The sequence below is a fragment of the Strongylocentrotus purpuratus genome, unplaced genomic scaffold (assembly GCF_000002235.5).
Source record: "Strongylocentrotus purpuratus isolate Spur 01 unplaced genomic scaffold, Spur_5.0 spur5_scaffold_8, whole genome shotgun sequence".
NCBI lineage: Eukaryota > Metazoa > Echinodermata > Echinoidea > Camarodonta > Strongylocentrotidae > Strongylocentrotus > Strongylocentrotus purpuratus.
The window spans coordinates 22,810,430-22,831,511 of NW_022145614.1; the positions used below are offsets into that span (position 1 = coordinate 22,810,430).

At 36.3% G+C, this 21,082-nt stretch overlaps 1 protein-coding gene across 2 annotated transcripts in view; it reads right to left on the reverse strand.

Moving 5' to 3' along the window:
- Positions 1-21,082, reverse strand: part of LOC105442891 (hyalin-like) — a 113,863-nt gene that overhangs the window by 48,830 nt on the left and 43,951 nt on the right. The window contains exons 15-17 of one of the 2 annotated variants that reach the window (XM_030976059.1): positions 16,741-16,939; positions 4,126-4,640; positions 1,449-2,617 (exon numbers count right to left, since the gene is read on the reverse strand). In XM_030976059.1, coding sequence (XP_030831919.1) covers positions 2,504-2,617; positions 4,126-4,640; positions 16,741-16,939 — 828 coding nt within the window. In that variant the 3' untranslated portion in view covers positions 1,449-2,503. Of the gene's footprint in view, positions 1-1,448; positions 2,618-4,125; positions 4,641-16,740; positions 16,940-21,082 lie in introns of those variants that run through there. The other variant, XM_030976057.1, reaches the window with a different exon arrangement.

Genomic DNA, 21,082 nt, shown 5'->3' on the forward strand with positions numbered 1-21,082 from the left:
CCACACACACACACACACACACACACACATATATATATATATATATATACATATATACGAACATGCACAGGCACACGTCCACAAATGAGCATTCCATTCCCGACAAGGCCTACCAAAACTGTTACTTTTTGTCGGGAATTCTTCTTATCGTACGAAAAGTTGAGTGGCCGCTGTCCTCTTGGTGCGTATTGGCGGATGTTGTGCTAGATGATGATGATGGTGATGATGATGATGATGATGATGAAGATTAAGATGATGACAATGATGACATGATCGTGGTAGTGAATGTGTTTAAAAGCGAAAGATTTTTACTTTAGGGTTATGCCACTTAAACATTCAGCGATCTTGATAAAAATCAATGCTCAATCAAAAAGGGGCAATTATGAAATAATTGTCACCGTGTGTGTTGTGTGTGTTGTGTGTGGGCGTGTTGGTGTGTGCACGTGTCTGACTGTCATTGTCCAATGCATTGTTTTATTCCTCACCAAGTAACTTGGCGCAAGTGAGATCTGGCAGTGTCTGGTATTCAGTGATGCATGCAGGGATTCAAATGAAAATGGTACCTAAATGTACTGGGAGGATAACTCTATCAAGATATATCATGAAACCCATGATTAAATATTCATACTTCAGACAATACAACTTTTAAAAAGTGGGACATTTCTTCTGACTCACTCTGTAGTTCAGTGCACCGCACGGCACCCGGCCTGGCGCCTTGAGGACCCCGGCCGGGCCCCGGCAGGGCACCTTCCGGGAGCCATCGGTACACCTGCTCATCGGACGGAGCCCGTAAGGTTACCGGTCGGCACCCTGCCGGCACCTTGCCGGCACCCTGCCGGCACCCTTACGGGCGCCTTGCATTTCACTCGACCAATTTTCTCCGGGCACCTCCCGGGCGCCGCATAATATGTGACCACACATGCCGTAGAAATGAAAATCGGACGGTTCCCGTACGGTCTCTAAATCTACGGCAAGCCGCCGGGTAGGGAAAATCGTACGGGGCCCGGTTTATATGTGACCTAGGCATTACATTGCCTCAGATTCTGAAACAAAATCCTGGATTTGGCTCATGCTGCAATCATGATTATTAACCCAGTCAGGAATCCCATGAGTTTTACAAGCCAATAGCCTGTCTGATTATCAAGATATCTATGATTGGAAATCGAAATGTTATTTTTCGTTTTCCTAACAGTTTTTATAACACTACAGTCTATTGGAGAAAATAAGCATGATTCGTTTATGATCTGTATAAAATTATATACACTTAAAATATTGTATCAAACCATATTATGTTCATGAAAATGTATGAAGAAAAAAGATGCAGAAACCAATAAATCAAATCGATTCAAATAAAATCAAATAAAATCAAATAAAATAAAACCGGTCACTTAAAGATTTTTACTTTTTTGAGGCACTTCATGATCATTTTGAAGCGCAATTTTGTTTAGGGCTTCAATATTACACCATATCACAGTCACTGATAACACGTAGGGCCATGCATCTCAGATTTAACATTGTTAAACGGTGCCTTTAAGACATTGTACAACAATTTAAGTATTAAGTGCGAGGCCAGATGATTCCTTCTTTTGTGATATGTTGTCCTATTGGGCTCTCCAGTAAAAAGTCAAAGAATAGTTCATTGATGCGAAGTTAAATTGAGATAATTTGTTCAAAATCTTTAATAACGGAAATCCCCTATCTGGGATATAAGCAAGCCCTCAAAAACTTATCTCAAAATTTATCTGGAGCAGCAAGATGACTTGATGAAAGTTTGTGAACAATTTTAGATAAAAAAACTCAGTCTGTGGTTTTCTCTCTTTGACTGAAAAATGAAGCCCTCATTTTGTGAATAAAACTCTGCCAGTCGCAAAAATAAAATTTGAAGAAAAAAGATGACGGTCAGTTTGTTAATAATAAATATTTTGCGACCAAAACTTTTAGGAAAGTTTTCAATTATGATTTTTTTTAAAACAACATTTCTGCCTTTTAATAACTTTTGATATTTTCACTGTGCACATCCCAGCAAATCCCTTCAAAGACACATAATAGTGGCTTCTCATGAGGGATTTGACACCATTCAGATGATTGAATAATGGGTGTTATCAATTATTGAGAGAGTGGACTTCACTTTAATGACCAAAATGTATTATATAATGCATGTACTTTTCATCAACCCTGTAAACTTCAAAAGAGTTGCCCGTAATGAAAATCCATCATTCCTACTCCAAACAGTGGCTGAATACTTTTGATCGGCACTCTCAGCAACTGCCAAGTCACTTCCAGTAGGGGCTAGAATTTTGCTGCATTCAAAATGTGTAATGTGTAATTGCAGCAAGTCCAGTGTAAGTGAACTACATGTATTTTCAATGCACATGGAAACTGTCAAGAGTGTGTCTGTATCAATCAAGTGGCGGCTCCAAGTGCTTTCTGTGTTGATGAGTTACATGCCCTTCTGCTTTTCAAGATGTAATTATTGAAGACATTTTGGGGGTTGTTTTCAGTACTATTTCTTGTTGACACTGCTCAGACTTGCATCCTTCTTTTGCATCCTTCCCTTAGAAGACTTGTGATGAGTATGTTTGTGCATATCTCCATGTCTGTGTTTTGACTTCTTGATCTGCACACAAAAATGGACAACATTGAATAATATACATTTCCAAATGAAACAAGTTTGAACTCAGATAATACCCGGTAGAGTGATTCTAATCTTTAATTGTATAAAACATGTTACTCAATACATCTAATATTTTAGTATACATGTACCTGATTACTGGATGGATACATTCAGCACAATCAGAGCTAGAATCTGACCAAATATGATGTAAACAGATACAGTTGATGTCAATCTTTCGTCTGTTTGGAGCCAGAAGGGTGTTAACTCATATACCTACACACAGAGGTAAAAATCCCTTCTACCTTCCTTTAGCTGCACATATATTCAATTTATTCTAGCTTTTGCCACTTCAGATGTACAATGCCTATAAATTCATTATTAAAGATGATCAACATTTTATGGTTTGAAATAAAGTAAGATATGAGGAAAGAGGGGTCATGTGACCAGCCAACCATAATGAGAAGCCATGTGACCCATGACTTGTCACATGACAGACAGCCAGAAAGAATAATATAAGACATAGGAGAATGAGGGTATGTAAGTCTAGTGTGAGAAAACAAGACTGTGAGTGATAGATGAGTAATAGAGAATTAGGAGGTTGAGCAATATGTGGGACACATGTAGTGTTACTAAATGTACATGACCATAATCAACTAGATGGACCTTCGACTACGCGCAGTCAAAAAAGATGCCTCCGGCATGGAGCAATTTTACAAACCAAAACAGAAGCAATTTTTAAAATTCAAGTTTGATTGTAATCCATTAAAAGGTTCTCAGAATATCGTGATAACAAGCTATTTTTAATATACATGTATGACCTTGTGACCTCAAAATCTAATCAGTTCATTGGCTTTGCAAGGTACATACTGTACATGTCCTAAGTTTGATAGTAATCCATCCGTCAGTTCTAATGAGAATGCGTTGACAAGCATACATAACGAGCCCCATGACCTATGAACTTTGACCTCATGACCCCAAAATCTAATCAGTTCATTGGCTCAGCAAGATACATACATGTCCTGAGTTTGATGGTAATCTGTCCATCAGTTCTTGAGATAAAGCGATAAGAAGCTATTTTTGCATACATAATGAGCCCTGTGACCTTTGACCTTTGAACTTGTGACCCTAAAATCTAATCAGTTCATTAGCTCTGCAAGTTACATACATGATAAAAATTTGGCAGGAATCCATCCGTCGGTTCTTGAGATAACGCGATCAAGAGAACAGGACGGACGGACGGACGGACAACCCGAACACATAATGCCTTCGGCTACTTTGTAACGGAGGCATAATTATGCTCTTTCAAGCACTGGTGGCTTGTGTGTACTTACTCATGGCACAGTGCAATTAAGGAATTTGTGAATGCCTTCCATTAATACAGCTAACCCGCACCCATTTCTGAGATTGGGAAACGAATTCCTTAGTAAAGTGTGGAATGAATTGGGTTTTTCTGAATAAAAAATGAGCTTCACAAAGTAAGGTGGTGGTGGTGGGTGAAAAGAAGGGCTTACCTTTTCATGTTTACTGTTATGACTTGATAATTCTTTGGTGTGCTTTTCTCTATCCTTTTTCTTGTCTCTGCTTCTGTCCCTGCTTCTGTCCCTGCTTCTGTCCCTACTTTTGTGTTCACTTTTTCTCTTCTTACTCTTCTTTTCTCTTTCCTCCTTTCTCTTCTCTCTATCTCTCCTTTTTCTTCTCCCTGTAGAACTCTCATCCTGACTTTCAGTGTTTTTTGGAGGGCTCTCCTGGGTATGGTCTAATGACGGTGGAAGCATCGGTCCATATTCCTCTTCCTCCTCCTCCTCCTCCACCTCCTCCTCTTCTTCCTCCTCCTCCGCTCTTTCCTTGCCTTCATCTCTATGAATTGCACCACTAGTTCTGTTTCCATGACTACGAAGTTCTCTCATTACTTGTTCATCATCAACACTTTCCAGCCCGGTCATATATGAGGCATGTTCATTCTGTATTGAAGCCTCAACTCCATCATTCTTCTTTGCATTTCCACCTCCAATTGAACTCTCCAGACCTGTATTACAAAACAAAAATAGAATTTAAAAAAAAAAGAAGAATAAAAAGGAAGAAACAGAAACAAGGAAGAAACAGAAAAAAGGAAGAAACCGAAAAAAGAAAAGATAAGAAGAAGAAGAAAACTAGAATTTAATTCGTCACGAGGACGAATAAGGTGGTCTGTCTTCAAGTCTTATGATAGATTATAATATTTACTGTATTGAGAAAGGGAGAAGTTATATAGACATGTAGACAATGATGATCATGATGATGATCATGAGGATGATGATCTTGATAGTAATGGTGATGACGATGATGATGATGATGATGATCATGATGATTTTGATGATCATCATCAACAGACCATGATGACATCTGATTGAAAAAAATGAGGGGCATTTAGATAGCATATAGTCTCAGCTACAACATACTCCAAAATCAACAAAAACCAAGCGGAAATAACGGCGATATTGCTTGCAAACGACCGGAAAGTAGAATCCAGATTTGAGAAAAAGTCATCTCCCATAAGGATTACACGCAAAAAGTAATGGATCAAGTGATAATAGGGTAATAATAAAGTAAATATAGTTGTTTAGTACATTATATGCGATACTACGTGTTTTAATATTCAAAGGAGATGGTATAGTGAAAGGTCAAAAAGAAAAAAAAGTGAAGCAAAAAAATTGTTGGAGACGCCCGGACTCGAACCAGGGACCTCGAGGTCAGAAGTCAAGTGCGTTAACATTTCCCATAGAGATTACACGTAAACCGAAAATGGAATTATCAAATCCCACTTTGCAAGTGAGATATGAGCATGATCCCGGCATCTGATCGAAAAATAAAGGGCACACTTGTGATAGCTTATTGTCTCAGCTACAACATACTCAAAGCTCAGCGAAAACAAAGCTAAAACGACGGAGATATTGCTCGCAAAAGACAGGATGTAGAATCCAGTTTTGAGAAAAAGTCATGTCCCATAGAGAATACACGCAAAATGTAAAAAATTGACATGCCACCTTTAATCGCAAAAATACGCCATGATACCTTAGTCAAATGAAATATTGTGGTGACTGCATTTGTAGAGAATGGTCTAAGGTAGATCATATCAAAATTTGGAAGAATATCGATCAATATTTACAGAGATACAGTCAATTTTCAAGAAATATGCTGACGTCATAATATGCAAATTGAAATTTTGAGTTGGGAGGCCATTATGACGTCATGAGTTAATTGAGGGTCAAATGAGACATGAAATCATATCTCCAATTCATACTCTATCAAAATATGGAGAAAAAAAATGGGTTCACCTTGCATCCTAAAGCGCTACAATGGATTTTGTATAGGCATGTTTTTGCCCAGCTATGTATAACAAGAGCTCGCACGCACAGAAATTATCTTAAACGTACGCTCATTCCGTTATTAATGGTCAGAAAAAGGTGAACAAGGTATCAAAATGCTTGAAAAAAATGTGTCAAATATGATGACAGAGAAAAATTGGCGATTCTATGTTGGAAAATACCAGTACGCGCGAAAACGTGCGCGTTTTTTGCAAAATGCTTAAAATGGCCTGAAACGTATGCAAAATTAATTTAATATGATTTCGAGCATTTTGAAATTTTGCGCGCAGGCTGACGCGCGGACATACGCATGCGCGCGCGTTTTTTTACCTGAAATTGACCGGACGGATATTGACCTTAATCATGATAAATATGAATGAGAAATGCTTTTCCGTTATGAAGATATGATCATGAGTAAAAAGTACCAAAAAAAACACAAAATGGCGCCTGGATGACGTCATGAAGATTTGATGACCTTGAAAATGTCACAGTCACATCTCATGACAATGACCTATGACTGTGCCAAAATTGAAGGAAATTGATTGAACCGATCTTGAGTTATCCTGTGAACAAAAAAGTGTGAAGAAATAAATAAAAATAAAGAATAATAATAATAATAATAATAATAAATAAAGAAAGAAAATTCTGACGAAAACAATAGGTGATCTGTCATTGACAGACCACCTAAAAATATTATTTTGACATGATTAATATCAACATTAAACATGACCATAGATATATAGAGTACCGAAGCTGTGACATCATAAAAATCTATTTTTGGAATTTCTCAATTTTTTCTTCATTTTCCGAAAGCGCATCAAAAATAATGTCCAAATGTTGAAAACCAATTCAATATGTTCAGTATAGGCTGAGATATGACCATCTGAATAAATAGATTTCCTATAGGAATTCAGTGTTATATTTTAGGTGTATACATGTGGGTGAAGGTTCAAAATAGTTTACTGTATTGTAAATGAAGATTGCCAAAGGAAGACAGGTGCAAGGGAAAGAGAGAGAGAGAGAGAGAGAGAGAGCTGAGAGTGTGAGAGAGGGAGAGGAGTGGATAGAAAGAAAGAGAAAGATAGAAAAACATACAGAGAGAGAGAGAGAGAAGGGGGAGAAGTAGAGAGGGAAAGAAAGAGGGAGATATAGAGACAGAGGTGAGGAAAAGAAAGAAGAAAGGAAGGAGATGGTCATCAACATACAACAATAGCATAAAATAAAAGAAACATTGGCAAGGTATCTTCAACTGTGAAGGAGGTAGACGAAGAAGAAGAAGAAAAAGAAGAAGAAGGTAAATTGGAAGTAAGTTTGACTTTGACCGACAGAAAATGTGATGTTGGGTGTTTAAGATCAGTTGCTTCCAGGTTTACAAAGTGTTGAGCATGACATTATTCAATTATTATTAAAGATGAAAAACTAAATGTCATGACAAAATATATAAAAACTAGATGGAATTCGACTGCGCGCAGTCGAAAATGATGCCTCCGTTATAGAGCAATTTTACAAACCAAAACAGAAAAAAAAAATTGAATTCACGTTCAATGGTAATCCATTGACAGGTTCTCACAATATTGTGATTACAAGCAATTTCTCATATACATATATGACCCTTTGATCTTTGACCTCATGACCATAAAATCTACTCAGTTCATTGGCTCTGCAAGATGTTCTGAGTTAAATAGTAATCCATCTGTCAGTTCTAATGAGAATGCGTTCACAAGCTATTTTTGCATACATAATGGGCCCATGACCTTTGACCTTTGACCTTATGAACCAAGAATCTACTCAGTTCATTGGCTCTGCAAGTAACAAACATGACCTAATTTTGGCATGAATCCATCAATCGGTTCTTGAGATAACGCGATCACAAGCTGTTTTTGCATTCATAATGTGCGCTGTGGCCTCTGACCTTTGACCTACGTGCTCCAAAATCTAATCAGATTGTCTTCTTATGGTGATACACACTATCATTAAGTTTGAAGTTTAAATCTCCAGTGGTTCTTGAGATATTATGATAACAATCTCAATGTATGGAATTTCATAAGTTGACCTCTGTGACCCTTGACCTTTGACCTACGTGCTCTAAAATCTAATCAGATCGTCTTCCTATGGTGATACATACTATCCTTAAGTTTGAAGTTTTTACATCTCCAGTGGTTCTTGAGATATGATAACAATCTCAATGTATGGAATTTCGTAAGTTGACCTCTTTGACCCTTGACCTTTGACCTACGTGCTCCAAAATGTAATCAGATTGTTTTCCTATAGTGATACACACTATCACCAAGTTTGAAGTTTAAATCTCCAGTGGTTCTTGAGATATCATGATAACAATCTCAATGTATGGAATTTCATAAGTTGACCTCTGTGACCCTTGACCTTTGACATACGTGCTCCAAAATCTAATCAGATCGTCTTCCTATGGTGATACATACTATCCTTAAGTTTGAAGTTTAAATCTCAAATGGTTCTTGAGATATCGCGCTAACAAACTCAATACAAGGAATTTCATAAGTTGACCTCTGTGACCTGTGACCTTTGACCTACGTACTCCAAAATCTAATCAGATCGTCTTCCTATGGTGATAAATACTATTCCCGAGTCTTAAGTTTAAATCTTAAATGGTTCTTGAGATATTGTGATAACGGTCAAACGGGACGGACGTACGGACGGACGTACGGACGGACGGACGTACGGACGGACGGACGGACGGACGTACGGACGGACAACCCGAAAACATGATGCCTCCGGCACCACCTTCGGTGGCGGAGGCATAACAAACATGATAAGTGTTCAAAGAATGTATGAATATAAAATATCATGATGAAAGAGATGAAGGCAAATATAGTTTTGATAAAGCAGATTCAAGAGGTAAAGAAGTGGAATTGGTTTCATTTACACAACCAAAAATTTGAGAGATAACACCTATGACTTCCAGAGATACAAAAACATCACGCACACAGAAAAAGATCAAGGAAAATGGAATCAATATAAATTCTAAAGAAACATGACTTGTTTCTTTTACACATGCTTTATGCTACAAAGATTGCTATAAAGAAATATCACAAAATAAGCAAAGTGTAATTGTAATATCAAAACTCTTAAAAAGGATATTGTGACATACATGTAGCAAGGATATTTTGACATACTGTAGCACCTAAAATATTACTAACTAGAATGTACGTAACATCATAGATGTAATTATTGGTACATGTACAGAAGGGTTTATAGCAACAGGCCTGTACAGCAGGTCAGTTTGCTAAAAATTGTCTGTGATTGCAGTTAGCCTCATTATAATCACAAGTATTGGTATTGGTATTGAATCTATGGAATATGGGTTGAAAGTAAAGCCTTGGTTTAATAGTCTTTGTTAAAAATGAGACTTCTAGTATTCCAAGTGTTTTTTAAAACTTAATTTGTCTATGAATATATCATAATGTTTGGATAAAATATGTGATAACTTGAGCTTCATATAAATTGTGAAATAAAGGTAGAGCTCAGCATCCTACAGGTATGTCTCCACTTATACACAGGGGCTTGGGCAGACTTGGGCTTGGGCAGTGTACCACATTATTGACGGAGACATTGCAATATTATCTTTGTAGTGCTACAGTGTATATGATCATGGCTTTCAAACTTTTCCTCAGCAACCATCCTTTCACACAAATTTGGTAACAGATCTTTGTTCTCCTCTATAGTCTCAAGTGATGGGGAGGTAGGTCCAATGCTTTGACAACCTGCACCTACATGTAGGTGTTACACATTCTTTGTCAGCACTGGAACAGATCAACCTTGTCTGCTGTTTGTGTTGATTGATTGGTTGATTGATTTGTTTTTTATTGTCCAAATAAATGGGAATTCTTTTTCACATGGTTACAAAGTATATAACATCAAGCATAAATCAATTGAACAAACTCCAAATTACACATTAATCACCAAGTAAGTCATATTAATAATTTAGACTTAATCTTTATAGAATCAACACTAAATTCAAAACAATAACTCATACTTTTAAATTTTAACTTTATGATCACATGATCTCATTATTGACTGTATATTTAATCTCAAGATCATATCTTACATGGAAGTACAATTTATGAATCACAAACAACTAATGAGTATGAGTGTATAATATACTTTGTATGAAAATACATTTACCGTATCGCCCCCCCCCCCCCCACTCCCATTACCTAAAGTCGGGGACAAACAAGTTTCTAGAGCGAACCCACTTGATGCGGGGGACATAAAGGCGAACACCAGATCTATTGAAACGAAAAATGACTGAACAAAGGATGGGTTGGATCTTTCATAATACACATGACCTTAGCTAGTGAACCATCACCATGCAACTTTGTTATGTAGTACAATACATCTCTTAAGGTCCTTATTTCTCACATCTCCACCGAGCAAAGTTCACTTTTATCAGACTTCCTATAGCTGACTTGGGTCAACATCCAAATTCATTCCGATAAAAGGAATGAGAGTGTGGGAGGGAGGGAGGGAGAGAGAGACAGGGGAGGGAGAAAAAGAGAGAGAGAGAGGGAGGAAGTGAGAAAGAGAGGGAGAGAAAGATACAGAGAGAGAGAGAGAGAGAGGAAGTGAGAAAGAGAGGGAGAGAAAGATACAGAGAGAGAGGGGGGGAACAGAAAAGAGTGAGGGAGACAGAGATGAAGTGAGAAAGACAGGGAGAGAAAGATACACAGAGAGAGAGAGAGAGAGAGTCGGAGGGAGATAGAGAGCGAGAGAGCGAGATAGATGGGAAAGAAAAGTAGAAAATAAAACCTGTGGCATATCTCAAGTACCTTATTCAAACATTGCAGACATGGTCCATTCAAATCAAGCTGTGATTTTTTGCCTATTTTATTTATAATTCATGCCATTCCACAACAGTCAATCACACTCCCATCTCTTGGTAAATTAAACATTGGTTGATCTGCAAACAAGTACATTTCTCTTTCCTCTTTTAAAACTGAGAACATGGATGGGATGACAGAGATTTTTCTGGGTGTGCCACTGTAAATGATTTGTCCTACAATCAAGCAAAGACAATATAGATATATTGGCTGGGAGATGAATCATCTATTCTTGACACCCTAATAATAATGGCCCAGAGTTCATCAAAATCTCAACTGTTTTTGTAACGCCCCATATTAAACTAGGTGGGGTACATGTACACAGCTTGCCCGGAAATGGTACTCATTGGGGTTTCTCCCAGTTGTGAGCCAGAATAGATGGGTGCACTACAAAATACTTTAAAGTGTACCAATCCCCGATTCATGTTTTGCTCTCGATGTGAGCCAGAATAGATGGGTGCACTACAAAATACTTTAAAGTGTACCAATTCCCGATTCATGTTTTGCTCTCGATGTAAGGGGTTTCATGCTGTTATAATTAAATCAAAATAAAAGCTTCAAACATTACTTCTACAAAGAAATATTGCAGTTGAACATTAAAGCGTCTTGTTGGGTAGACTAGTTAAATAATAAATAATCATTAAAATAGGCATCTATATAGCGCTGTCTATCTAGACAATTCTATTCCAAGGCGCATAAATTAATTATTACCCAGGCTTTAGCCTAGCTGCCATTACAGCGCTCTAGCATTTCAAGGAATTAATTCCTGCCAGATACCCATTTACCTCACGTGGGTTGAGTGTGGCACATGTAGATTAATGCCTCGCCTAAGGACATTACTGCCGTGTCGGGAATAGTTAACATATGCATACACATTCGCATAGATAGGATGCATGTTTTGTGCCAAAGGTTCATCAGGTTCATTCTATCAAAAGCTTCTTTTTTTTAAATAAGATTCAGGAGATAGTTTTACTAAAGTTAGAGGACAGAAACTGTCATATTTTCAGACATAATTCCATTATTCTTTTGATCTTGAGGCCCTCCACATGAAAAAGATATTTTTTATTTTCCTTCTTGTTTTAAGTTCATCACTTGATATTGTAAATATTGAAACGATCAATAAGAATTTATTACTTCCAATCCAATAATATAATTTTCTTTGTCTCAATTTCATATGTATGGTTAGTTAACACTCTATCATCCATGCTACCAGGGGGGTGGTTCATAAAGCTGTTCGTAAAGTTACGTATGACTTTACGAACGACTTGTATATAGCCAAATGGGATGCTCAATCATTATTTACTGCATCAAATAAAGTTAAACTGTGTAGATGTAGATTAATATTCTTATTATAACAAACATTTTTAATGCAAAGTATATTTTTTGCCATAATTTAATTGAGGTTATTGGAAATATCAGGAAAAACTTTGGGCATTCTATCTGGCACTTCATATACAGTGTGTCCCAGAAAAAACGAAACCGAGAAGTATCAATGTTTTATCATATCTTAATCACAACCATGATTAATGAATGATACATATTTGGAAAGCTTAGAGTCTCTTCTTTCAGTTGATGCTACATACGTGATGCATATTTCATGCATGAGTGATTAAAATCAATTTGAAGGAAGGAAACCAAAAAGTAATTTGGCGGGCAGTATCTGAATTTCAAAGAAAAATTCATATTTCTAGAAAGTTCATTTTCTGCTCTTTCATATATGATACCTCAATCAAGAAAAAATGAGACAGGAATAACAAAGTTCTGTTTGTTTAAAGTAGCCCTTACATTTTCATAATTTTAACAAACGAATTTGTTTTCACTGGGTGCCTGCCGTAGCAAAAAGCAGATTTGACAAAAGACTTAACTCCTTTTGTTGACAATCAGCCATGCATGAAGACTCTCATCTACGGCTGATTGTCAACGAAACGGAGTTAAGTCTTTTGTTAATTTCGTTTATTGATATGGCAGCCAGCCAGTGAAAACAAATTTGTTTAATAAAATAATGGAAATGCAAGCATTACTTTAAACAAACAGAACTTTGTCATTCCTCACTCATTTTTCTTGATTGAGGTGTCATATGAAAGGGCAGAAACTCAACTTTCTAGAAATGTGAATTTTTCTTCGAAATTCAGATACCGCCCGCCAAATGTCTTTTTGGTTTCCTTCCTTCAAATTGCTTTTAATCACTCATGCGTGAAATATGCATTATCCGAGTAGCATCACATGAAAGAGGAGACTCTAAGCTTTCCAAATATGTATCATTCATTAATTATAGTTGTGATTAAGTTATGATAGAACATCGATACTTCTCGGTTTCGTTTTTTCTGGGGCGCACTGTACAAGTCGAAGACACGCACAAATACTCAGTGTGTTACATATTGTTATCCAATTCATGAAACAAACATGCACATTGTATATCCAATGATGTTATTCAAAATCTAGCACCTCATGATTTTTTAGGCTTCCAAATTAAATCAGTTCTCACAAAACTCTTTTAGTTCATAGTACTATTGCACCTCTGGTACCATTGATACCATTCACAACTTCTCTTTCTCCTATGCTATAGAAAAGAGTCACAATGAATAGGTGCATAATACAACCAGGGCTTTGGTAGCCTGGCTTTATTAAAATGGCAAAAGCAATTCTATTGTACTTTAACCCTTCTGGTTCACTAAACAATTATTGAAAAGAAAATTCCAACAGACAGAATTGGGTTTTAATATTTTTTTGATCGTTACTAAATTTGGAAGTAGAATATCTCTCACAGGAATACACTGGCATGTTTCTGCTAAAAGAAAGAAATATAGAAAAAACAGTAGGTCCGTGACCCAGCTCCCATCCCCTTTGCACCAGGAACATTTATTGGCAATCTAGTAGTGTTGCTCCAAAGTCCCCTGCATGAGCAAGTATCCCATTCAAACAAATTGAGGTCTTCTTCACATAAAAATGATTCCTAGAATCTTTAGCCAGAATCTACACCAACATTTTGATATGAAATCATATCTACACTTAATAACCTATCAGAATATGAAATAAAAAAATGAGGGTAACTGGGCATTTTGGAGAGATATCCTTGATTCAAATAAAACAGTTTTAAAAACCATTTTTCAACAGTTTTAAAGATTCCCACCTGTGCATTTTAAAGTTTGCCGTGCATGCATTGCTGTTTGGATGGTCGATATTGAAGGGAAATAACTTAAATTCTTAACAATCTTATAAGGAATTCAAAAACTTTTTTTTTTAAATTTCAGCAATCATTAAGGAAACCATGCAAAATGTTGTAATTCTTGAAATGACCTGAAACATACAGAAAATGTTGAAGTTGGGCATTTTGAGAATTTTAAAACTTTGATGCATTTGTACCTAAGAGAGCAGTCATGCATGACAAAGTAACTGTAGGATGACACATGACCTGAAGTTCATGCATACCAAGTTTGATGCAGAAATGAACATCAATACATTTGGAAAATATTGACAAAAATGAATTTACAAAATGGCATCTAGATGACTGCATGCAGAAACAATCACATCCAAAAGAGGAGATTCCCTATTCCAGAAGATAGGGAATCATCCTAAAAACTTTGAAGGATTTGACATTTAGCATGCAGAAGATAGTGGAACCAGAAGAAGGTAAAGGAAGAAATAATAATAAAGATTCTGACAAAATCAACAAGTGATTCTTATGCTATGCAGCGGATTACCTAATAAATACCACAGGTTAAAGGGCATTGAAAGAAAAAAGTACGGTAGCAAAACATTCCTTATTAGCAAAATTACATTTTATTTTTTTTGTCCAAACTGAATTTGCAACTGGCAGTGTTTTATTTGTGAACCCCATTTGTCATGTATAAAAATGATGGCTTCAATTTTCACTCATATTATAGAAAACCACAGAGTCTTTTGACCGTAAATTTCGCAGATACTTCATAAACTTATCTTGCTGCTACAGATAAATTTTGAGATAATTTATTGAGGGCTTACGTTTCCCTGATAGGGGATTTAAAACCATCTAAATTTCAATACAGGAGCCTAGATTGGTTGTGATTAACAAAGTGTTCCTAACCTATAAAGGGAAACTATGGTGTGACACCCTCAAATTGAATTTCACCTCATCCCCCATGACCAACTTTGGCTGCAAAGTGATTTTGTTTCATACTAGTAGTGATTTCTGAAGACTTTTTTGCAGGAGTGTTATTAGACTAGAAACCACAAAAAAAATAATATTCAGTAAAACACAATAAAAGACAAAAGTTCTATAGTAACTATGGATGTATGCAAAGGACAGAAGAGTGAATTCTTTTATCTAGGAGTGCCTCTGTCTAAAAGATGAAATTCCTGCCGCACCTTTTCTTGCCATTTGAAAAACAACTTTGAATAGAACCTTCCTGCCTGAAACCAATACTAAAGCCAATCCTGTGTATTGACCCAGTTACTGGTCTTTATACTTCTCCCCCCCCCCCCCCCCATTACCCAACTTCCAAACTTATTTTGTAATTTTGATTCATGGTAAATCGAGGGTCGGCATAGAAAATCTGGCTATACATGTACATCAGTAACATTTGTATTGATCCTAATGAACATGACTTGACTTTGGTATATACTGTACATAATTTATCCATAGATCCCAACCATGCTGCCTCCGGCGCATGGTCTTTAGACTATTCATCAGAAGAACAAAAATCCTTATAGGTAATAGACAGGACAAAACGAGATGGTATAACAATAGCACGTTCAATTTGGCAAATATTGAACATTTATTCTTGAAAAAGGAAAGCAAACAAAATGGGTGCGAACCAGAAGTGAGAAACAACAGACATTTTTAAGCGCAGGTAAACTTCAGATAATAGCATTTTAACATTTAATCAGGCATTGCTCACTAAAGCCTTATCAATTACATGTAATCATTTCCAAATTTGTATATCCACTTTGCAACATATCTGTCATATTCTCTCTGTTACTATTAATAGCTCTTGCTCGAGTTTCTTCCTATCCTCCCTCTTTTCTATCTCCACTTTCCAATATCTCCCTCTCCCCTTTTAAGTATCCCTCTACTATTTCTCTTCTCTTTTTCCACATTTCTGTTTCTACTTTGAAACCTCTCTTCATTTGACTCTACTTCTAACAGCTACCGCATTAACCTTTCCCTTCTTTCCACAAATTTTTAATTCCTTTTTGCACTATTTTTGTCTTGTTTTCTTGCTGTTTAATAATTAATTAATATTATTCTTTTCTTTTCCTCTCTTAATTTTTTTTATCAGCACTTTTAAAGCTGTCTGTTTCTAATTACTATTTTTCGCAGGTTCTCTCTTCGATTTGCAACCCTCTACTCTTACCCTGTTGCAAAGTTATTTTCTCCACTTTGCAATATCTCTGTTTGTCTTGTTTCTGTTTCTAATTGCTTCTACTTTTTTGGTCTGTTTGGCAATCTCTATCTTACTTTTTGTGTCTTCTTCTCTTTCTGACCCACTATATTAATGTACAAATAGTATGTTTGCACCACTTCAGTCATTTTTTGAGGCAATCCTAGCAAAACTGAATTTGCACTTTGAGGCACGCATAGTGAAAGTTGTCAAGATTACACATTCACACGCTCGTGCCCCACAGACTGGCAGGATGTGATTCTATGGGCTTAACATGAAGAGAGTGAATCTAGAAACATTTCTTATTAGTTATTGCATCACAAATGGGTGTGTCTCAACGAGATAAAAATCTCTGGTCTTATCTGAGATAAAATGAACCTCAGAATACTGCCCCTTAACTTTTGGATCAGAGAGATGGAGAAGATGTCATCAATGTACAATAAAAAACACAACGCATCTTTTACAGAACCACAAAAGACTGAAGATTGGACATAACAAGCTTTAAAACCCCAGCCACTTCTATACTCTTATTATCTCTGCTTATTTCATTAGGAAGACAGTCATACCTTGCACAGTGTGGAGTTCACTTTGTGGTGCTCCTTCATGTTTTTTCTGATCATCATTCTCATCTCTGTCATACTCGTCACTGCTACTACTGCTGGAGTCGGAGTCAAGGAAGATGGCTTGGAAGAGATCTAGAGGAGGGCGGGGCTTGTCATCACTATCAGCGGTAGAATCCTGAGATGGAACATCATACTCTGCAATCTGTGATTGGGAAAACAAGTTCAAGTTCATTTCCACATTTCATTTCAAGGTATCACAAATAACAGCAAAAACATTACATAACTGGCATGAAATAGCAGTAACATACATAACAGAATAAAATAGTACATCATACTGAAAGAAAGGGTAAAGATAAAATTGAAATGTGAAAGGGAACTGCATAAGACATTGGCCTTTTCAGGCAGAACCCCTATATACAATAAAATATATATATATATATATATATATACAATATACTATATACAATTAAAACTTATGTAAATACATGTGCAGTGATCAAACTTTCTCTCATTTTTTTTTTCTCTCATTTTTCTGCTTCTATCAAAACCAAATAGGACTTGCCCTTTAAATTTTCCTCTTCAAATTACATTCACCCTAAATAGGATTATTGCAAATATGTTTTTAATACAACCCCTGCATGAAAGAATTGTATTTCTCCATCAATAACTAAATGAGAGTTAAGGAAGTTTATGAAATTGTCTGTATAGAGCAAATTGGAAAGAAGCTTGTGATAATCACAGTATTGCAAATTTATGTGTCACTGAAGACAACTTGAAGAATTCATAACGTTCCTATTTTTAATTGGGTATTGATAAAACTTTCTCTCATTTTTCTGCTTCTATCAAAACAAACTTAATATCAGGGTGTGCTTCCCCTTAATGATCAAACCATAAGAATGTTGAATAATTAGTGGAGCGATGGCTGTAATACCTGCTTTTTTATTTCTGTACAGAGAAGGTTGGGCTCTCAAATTGGCTTGCCTTAGCATCAATTGAAGTCAACATAGCAGAGTAGATAAAGTTTATTTTTATTGATTGATGGTGATGGTGACAATGAAACTATTTTGTTGAGTCTACTAAAGTCACTTAGCGTTTATTTGCACAGGTAGTGAGCTTGCTCAATGATCCTGCACCGCAGTACTTTGTGATCAATGTATAGCATTATGTTGCCTACAGACATAACCAATAATTATATAAAGTGGATTGTTGAAGTGTTGTGTTGAATGCTCACATACCAGAAAATCATCATTGGAATGAAATGAAGTTTACATCAGGTGCCACTGGCGTAAAATCATGAAGATATGATTTTTAATTAAAGTACCGGTATGAAAAACTATGGAACTTAGAAAATCACTATTTGGTTATCAGTTTGTGACGTCATTGCCTCACTATTTATCAATTGCTTTATATATTTCAATCCCATTAATTTCCCTTTTTATCCCCCCAAAACTTGATTTCCCCATGCTTTTGCCCAGGTTATATGATTTGTATCATATTGCTTGCGTGACATTTCACAAAATCTTTTATGAACTTTGAAGAATTGATACTATTTTCTGAATATTGTATATTCATTATCATTGATTTTTATATAAATAAAATATCAAAATTCTCATTTTTGTGATTTAACTGAACAAAATTACTCTATATCAGTGCATCCGCACAAAAACATATTACTATCAATATAACTTGGATGCTGGTGTGAGGAAATAAGATTTTTAGGGGGGGAATTGGAAATTTATATTATCAATATAAAGAAAACAATTAGTGGATAGTGAGGCAATGACGTCACAACTCATGAGTGAGTTGCCAATTTGTCTTGTGCTTTTCAAAGTTTTACATGTCATTAAAAATTCATAACTTTCTTATTAGTTATCCGAGTTTACTCAAACTTTTTAAATTGTTTTGTTTGATTTTCTGCTTCTATTGAAAGTAAGTTATTTTTGGAGTTGGACTTGCCTTTCAGGGTAAGGTCTACATATAGTGTTTGGTTGAGGGTTGAAACTAGGGATTTAACTTGAGGGTAAGGTCTACATATAGTGTTTGGTTGAGGGTTGAAACTAGGGATTTTAGTATTGTTACAAAGTTGACCAAGCAGCAAATGTCTTCAAAGCATCAAAAATTCTTTTACAGATATCACAGAAGAGCTGCATTGAGTGGGGACACGCAGAGCTCAACCATGCAAATTCTCTCTTTGTGAAGGAAGATTTTCATATCATGGAAAAAATAAATATTATAAAATTATATGTCTCTCGAAAGCTCAGGATTCTGTCTTTCATGTCATGTCATTTTCATCAAAATCCATTAATTACTTACGACACAGTTGTTTGGGATTTACCCTCTAATTCGTACCGTCTCACTTCGTTTGTCGCCATTTTTATTTGACAGCCGATTTGTATCCCTAGTTTTAGCTCAATGCGCTTGAACGCCATTTGTCTTTGAGTTTTAAAAATCCACTGGTTGGAAAGAGCACATCTTAAGCTTTATTTTCATATAAAAAATGATGGGGGTATGTTTAAAAAAGATCGTGAAAAATCAGAGTGAAAAGTTTGAAACAATTTTCTATATCAGAAAAACATACTTTTAATTCAATTTCGATACGAGAAGAAAGAGAATTTACTGGAGAATACGATCATGTAAATATTAAGAATGACCCCGAGATGGCGCTAGAGCGCCAATCCAATGAAAACAACTATACCCCTAGTCGATACGCTCTGAGCGAAAGTGACTTCAACGAGCAGGCACCCAGCTTCGCTCGAAGACCCGACGGGCCACATGGCCCCTCACCGCACCCGCCGCTTGCCGTCCCATCAAGATCCGAAACGGAGCATGAATCTGAGGCTTCAAATATCGAAACTGAGGCAGGATTTGCAGCATTTGGCGAACAAATTAGTAAATACATATATATTTCAACGGAATTATTATGCTAACGTAACCTAAACAGATTTTAAAGCGATCACAAGACCAATAATACATGTTTGTGTTTTTCCACTCGCAATTTTTCTCGCACCTCATGCGAGTGAACTTTGAATTTCAAAGTGACTTTTTAAGAAATTCAAGAACAAACTTGTGTAATCTTTGTCAATTTATAGAGTGAAAATTTAATCAAATTTTGTCAGAAAATTTTTTTTTGTGTGTTTCAATCTAAATAAAATAACTGTTATGAAGGCTTTTCTGATCTTTGGAAAATTATTATTAAATTCCAATTTAATTCAGGCAGCGTCTTTTTAGTAATCATATCTGATTGATGCACGTCTGTGTATGAAAACCAAATGACACACACACACACTCGGTGATAGCTCGGCGGCAGTGCACCTCCCATACTGGTGTCTCTATTCTCATGTTGTGATTGTGAACCCACGCCAAGGATTTAAAGGGCATTTATTGTTTTCCCAGAGTTTTTAAATTTAAGATCGTGGATTCAATTCATGAATTTCAATTAAAAGGGATTTGTTATTATTTTTGTTTATATAGTAAATAAGTTAGGTAGGCCTACTCAAATTTTCCTCATTTCTTTCACCCCCACCCTCTCTCCAACCCCTCTCTCCAACCAAAGGCAAACTGATGGCACTTTGATGGAAATCTGGACTTCTTGAAGAGTGTATTTCTTTGAAGTTTAGAGCCATTTTCAAAAGCCATTTAAACTTTAGTTAAAGTAGGTTGATGGCCCAAAATACTAAAAAGAAGTGAGTCCCATACAGGCGCGGATCCAGGAATTTCTTGCCGGGGGGCACACGAGGGGGGGGCACACATATATATATATATATATTATTTTTTTTTTTTTTTAGTCCCAAAAAAAAATCGCAATGACTCAGCCAGCCGCTGAATAAACGGGGGGGGGGGGGGGGGAAAGGACACTTTTTTTTTTGGGGTCAAGAAATTTTTTAATTTTTTAATTTGCTCCGTGGGGGGGGGGGGGGGTTCGTTCCGTTTGTGTCTCCTTAGATCAAGATTACTGTAATCTTGATCAACCGGCCGTGTCAGACACGTTGCCCCGGGGTGCGAGATAGGACTCTTGTAGCGTGCCCCCATTTAAAACAATTATACAGTTACAGTTAACAATACATTTAATTAATAGTATGAAACTATTAAAATTACTCTCATGTTACGGGAAAAAATATTGCATATACATATATTATGAATCAATTGATTTGGTCGATCCAGTTTGATGGCACAAACATGGCACTACTGGACAGAGATCCTAATAATTATAGAGCTTGGTCTTGTTGCTCTGTTCGCCAGTTTAAGTTTAAGGATATGGAATCCCGCGGCACATTACTCACAAGAGTTCTAACAAGCCAAGCTTATACAGAGCCTATAATAAGTAATGTCGTACATGTACCACCCA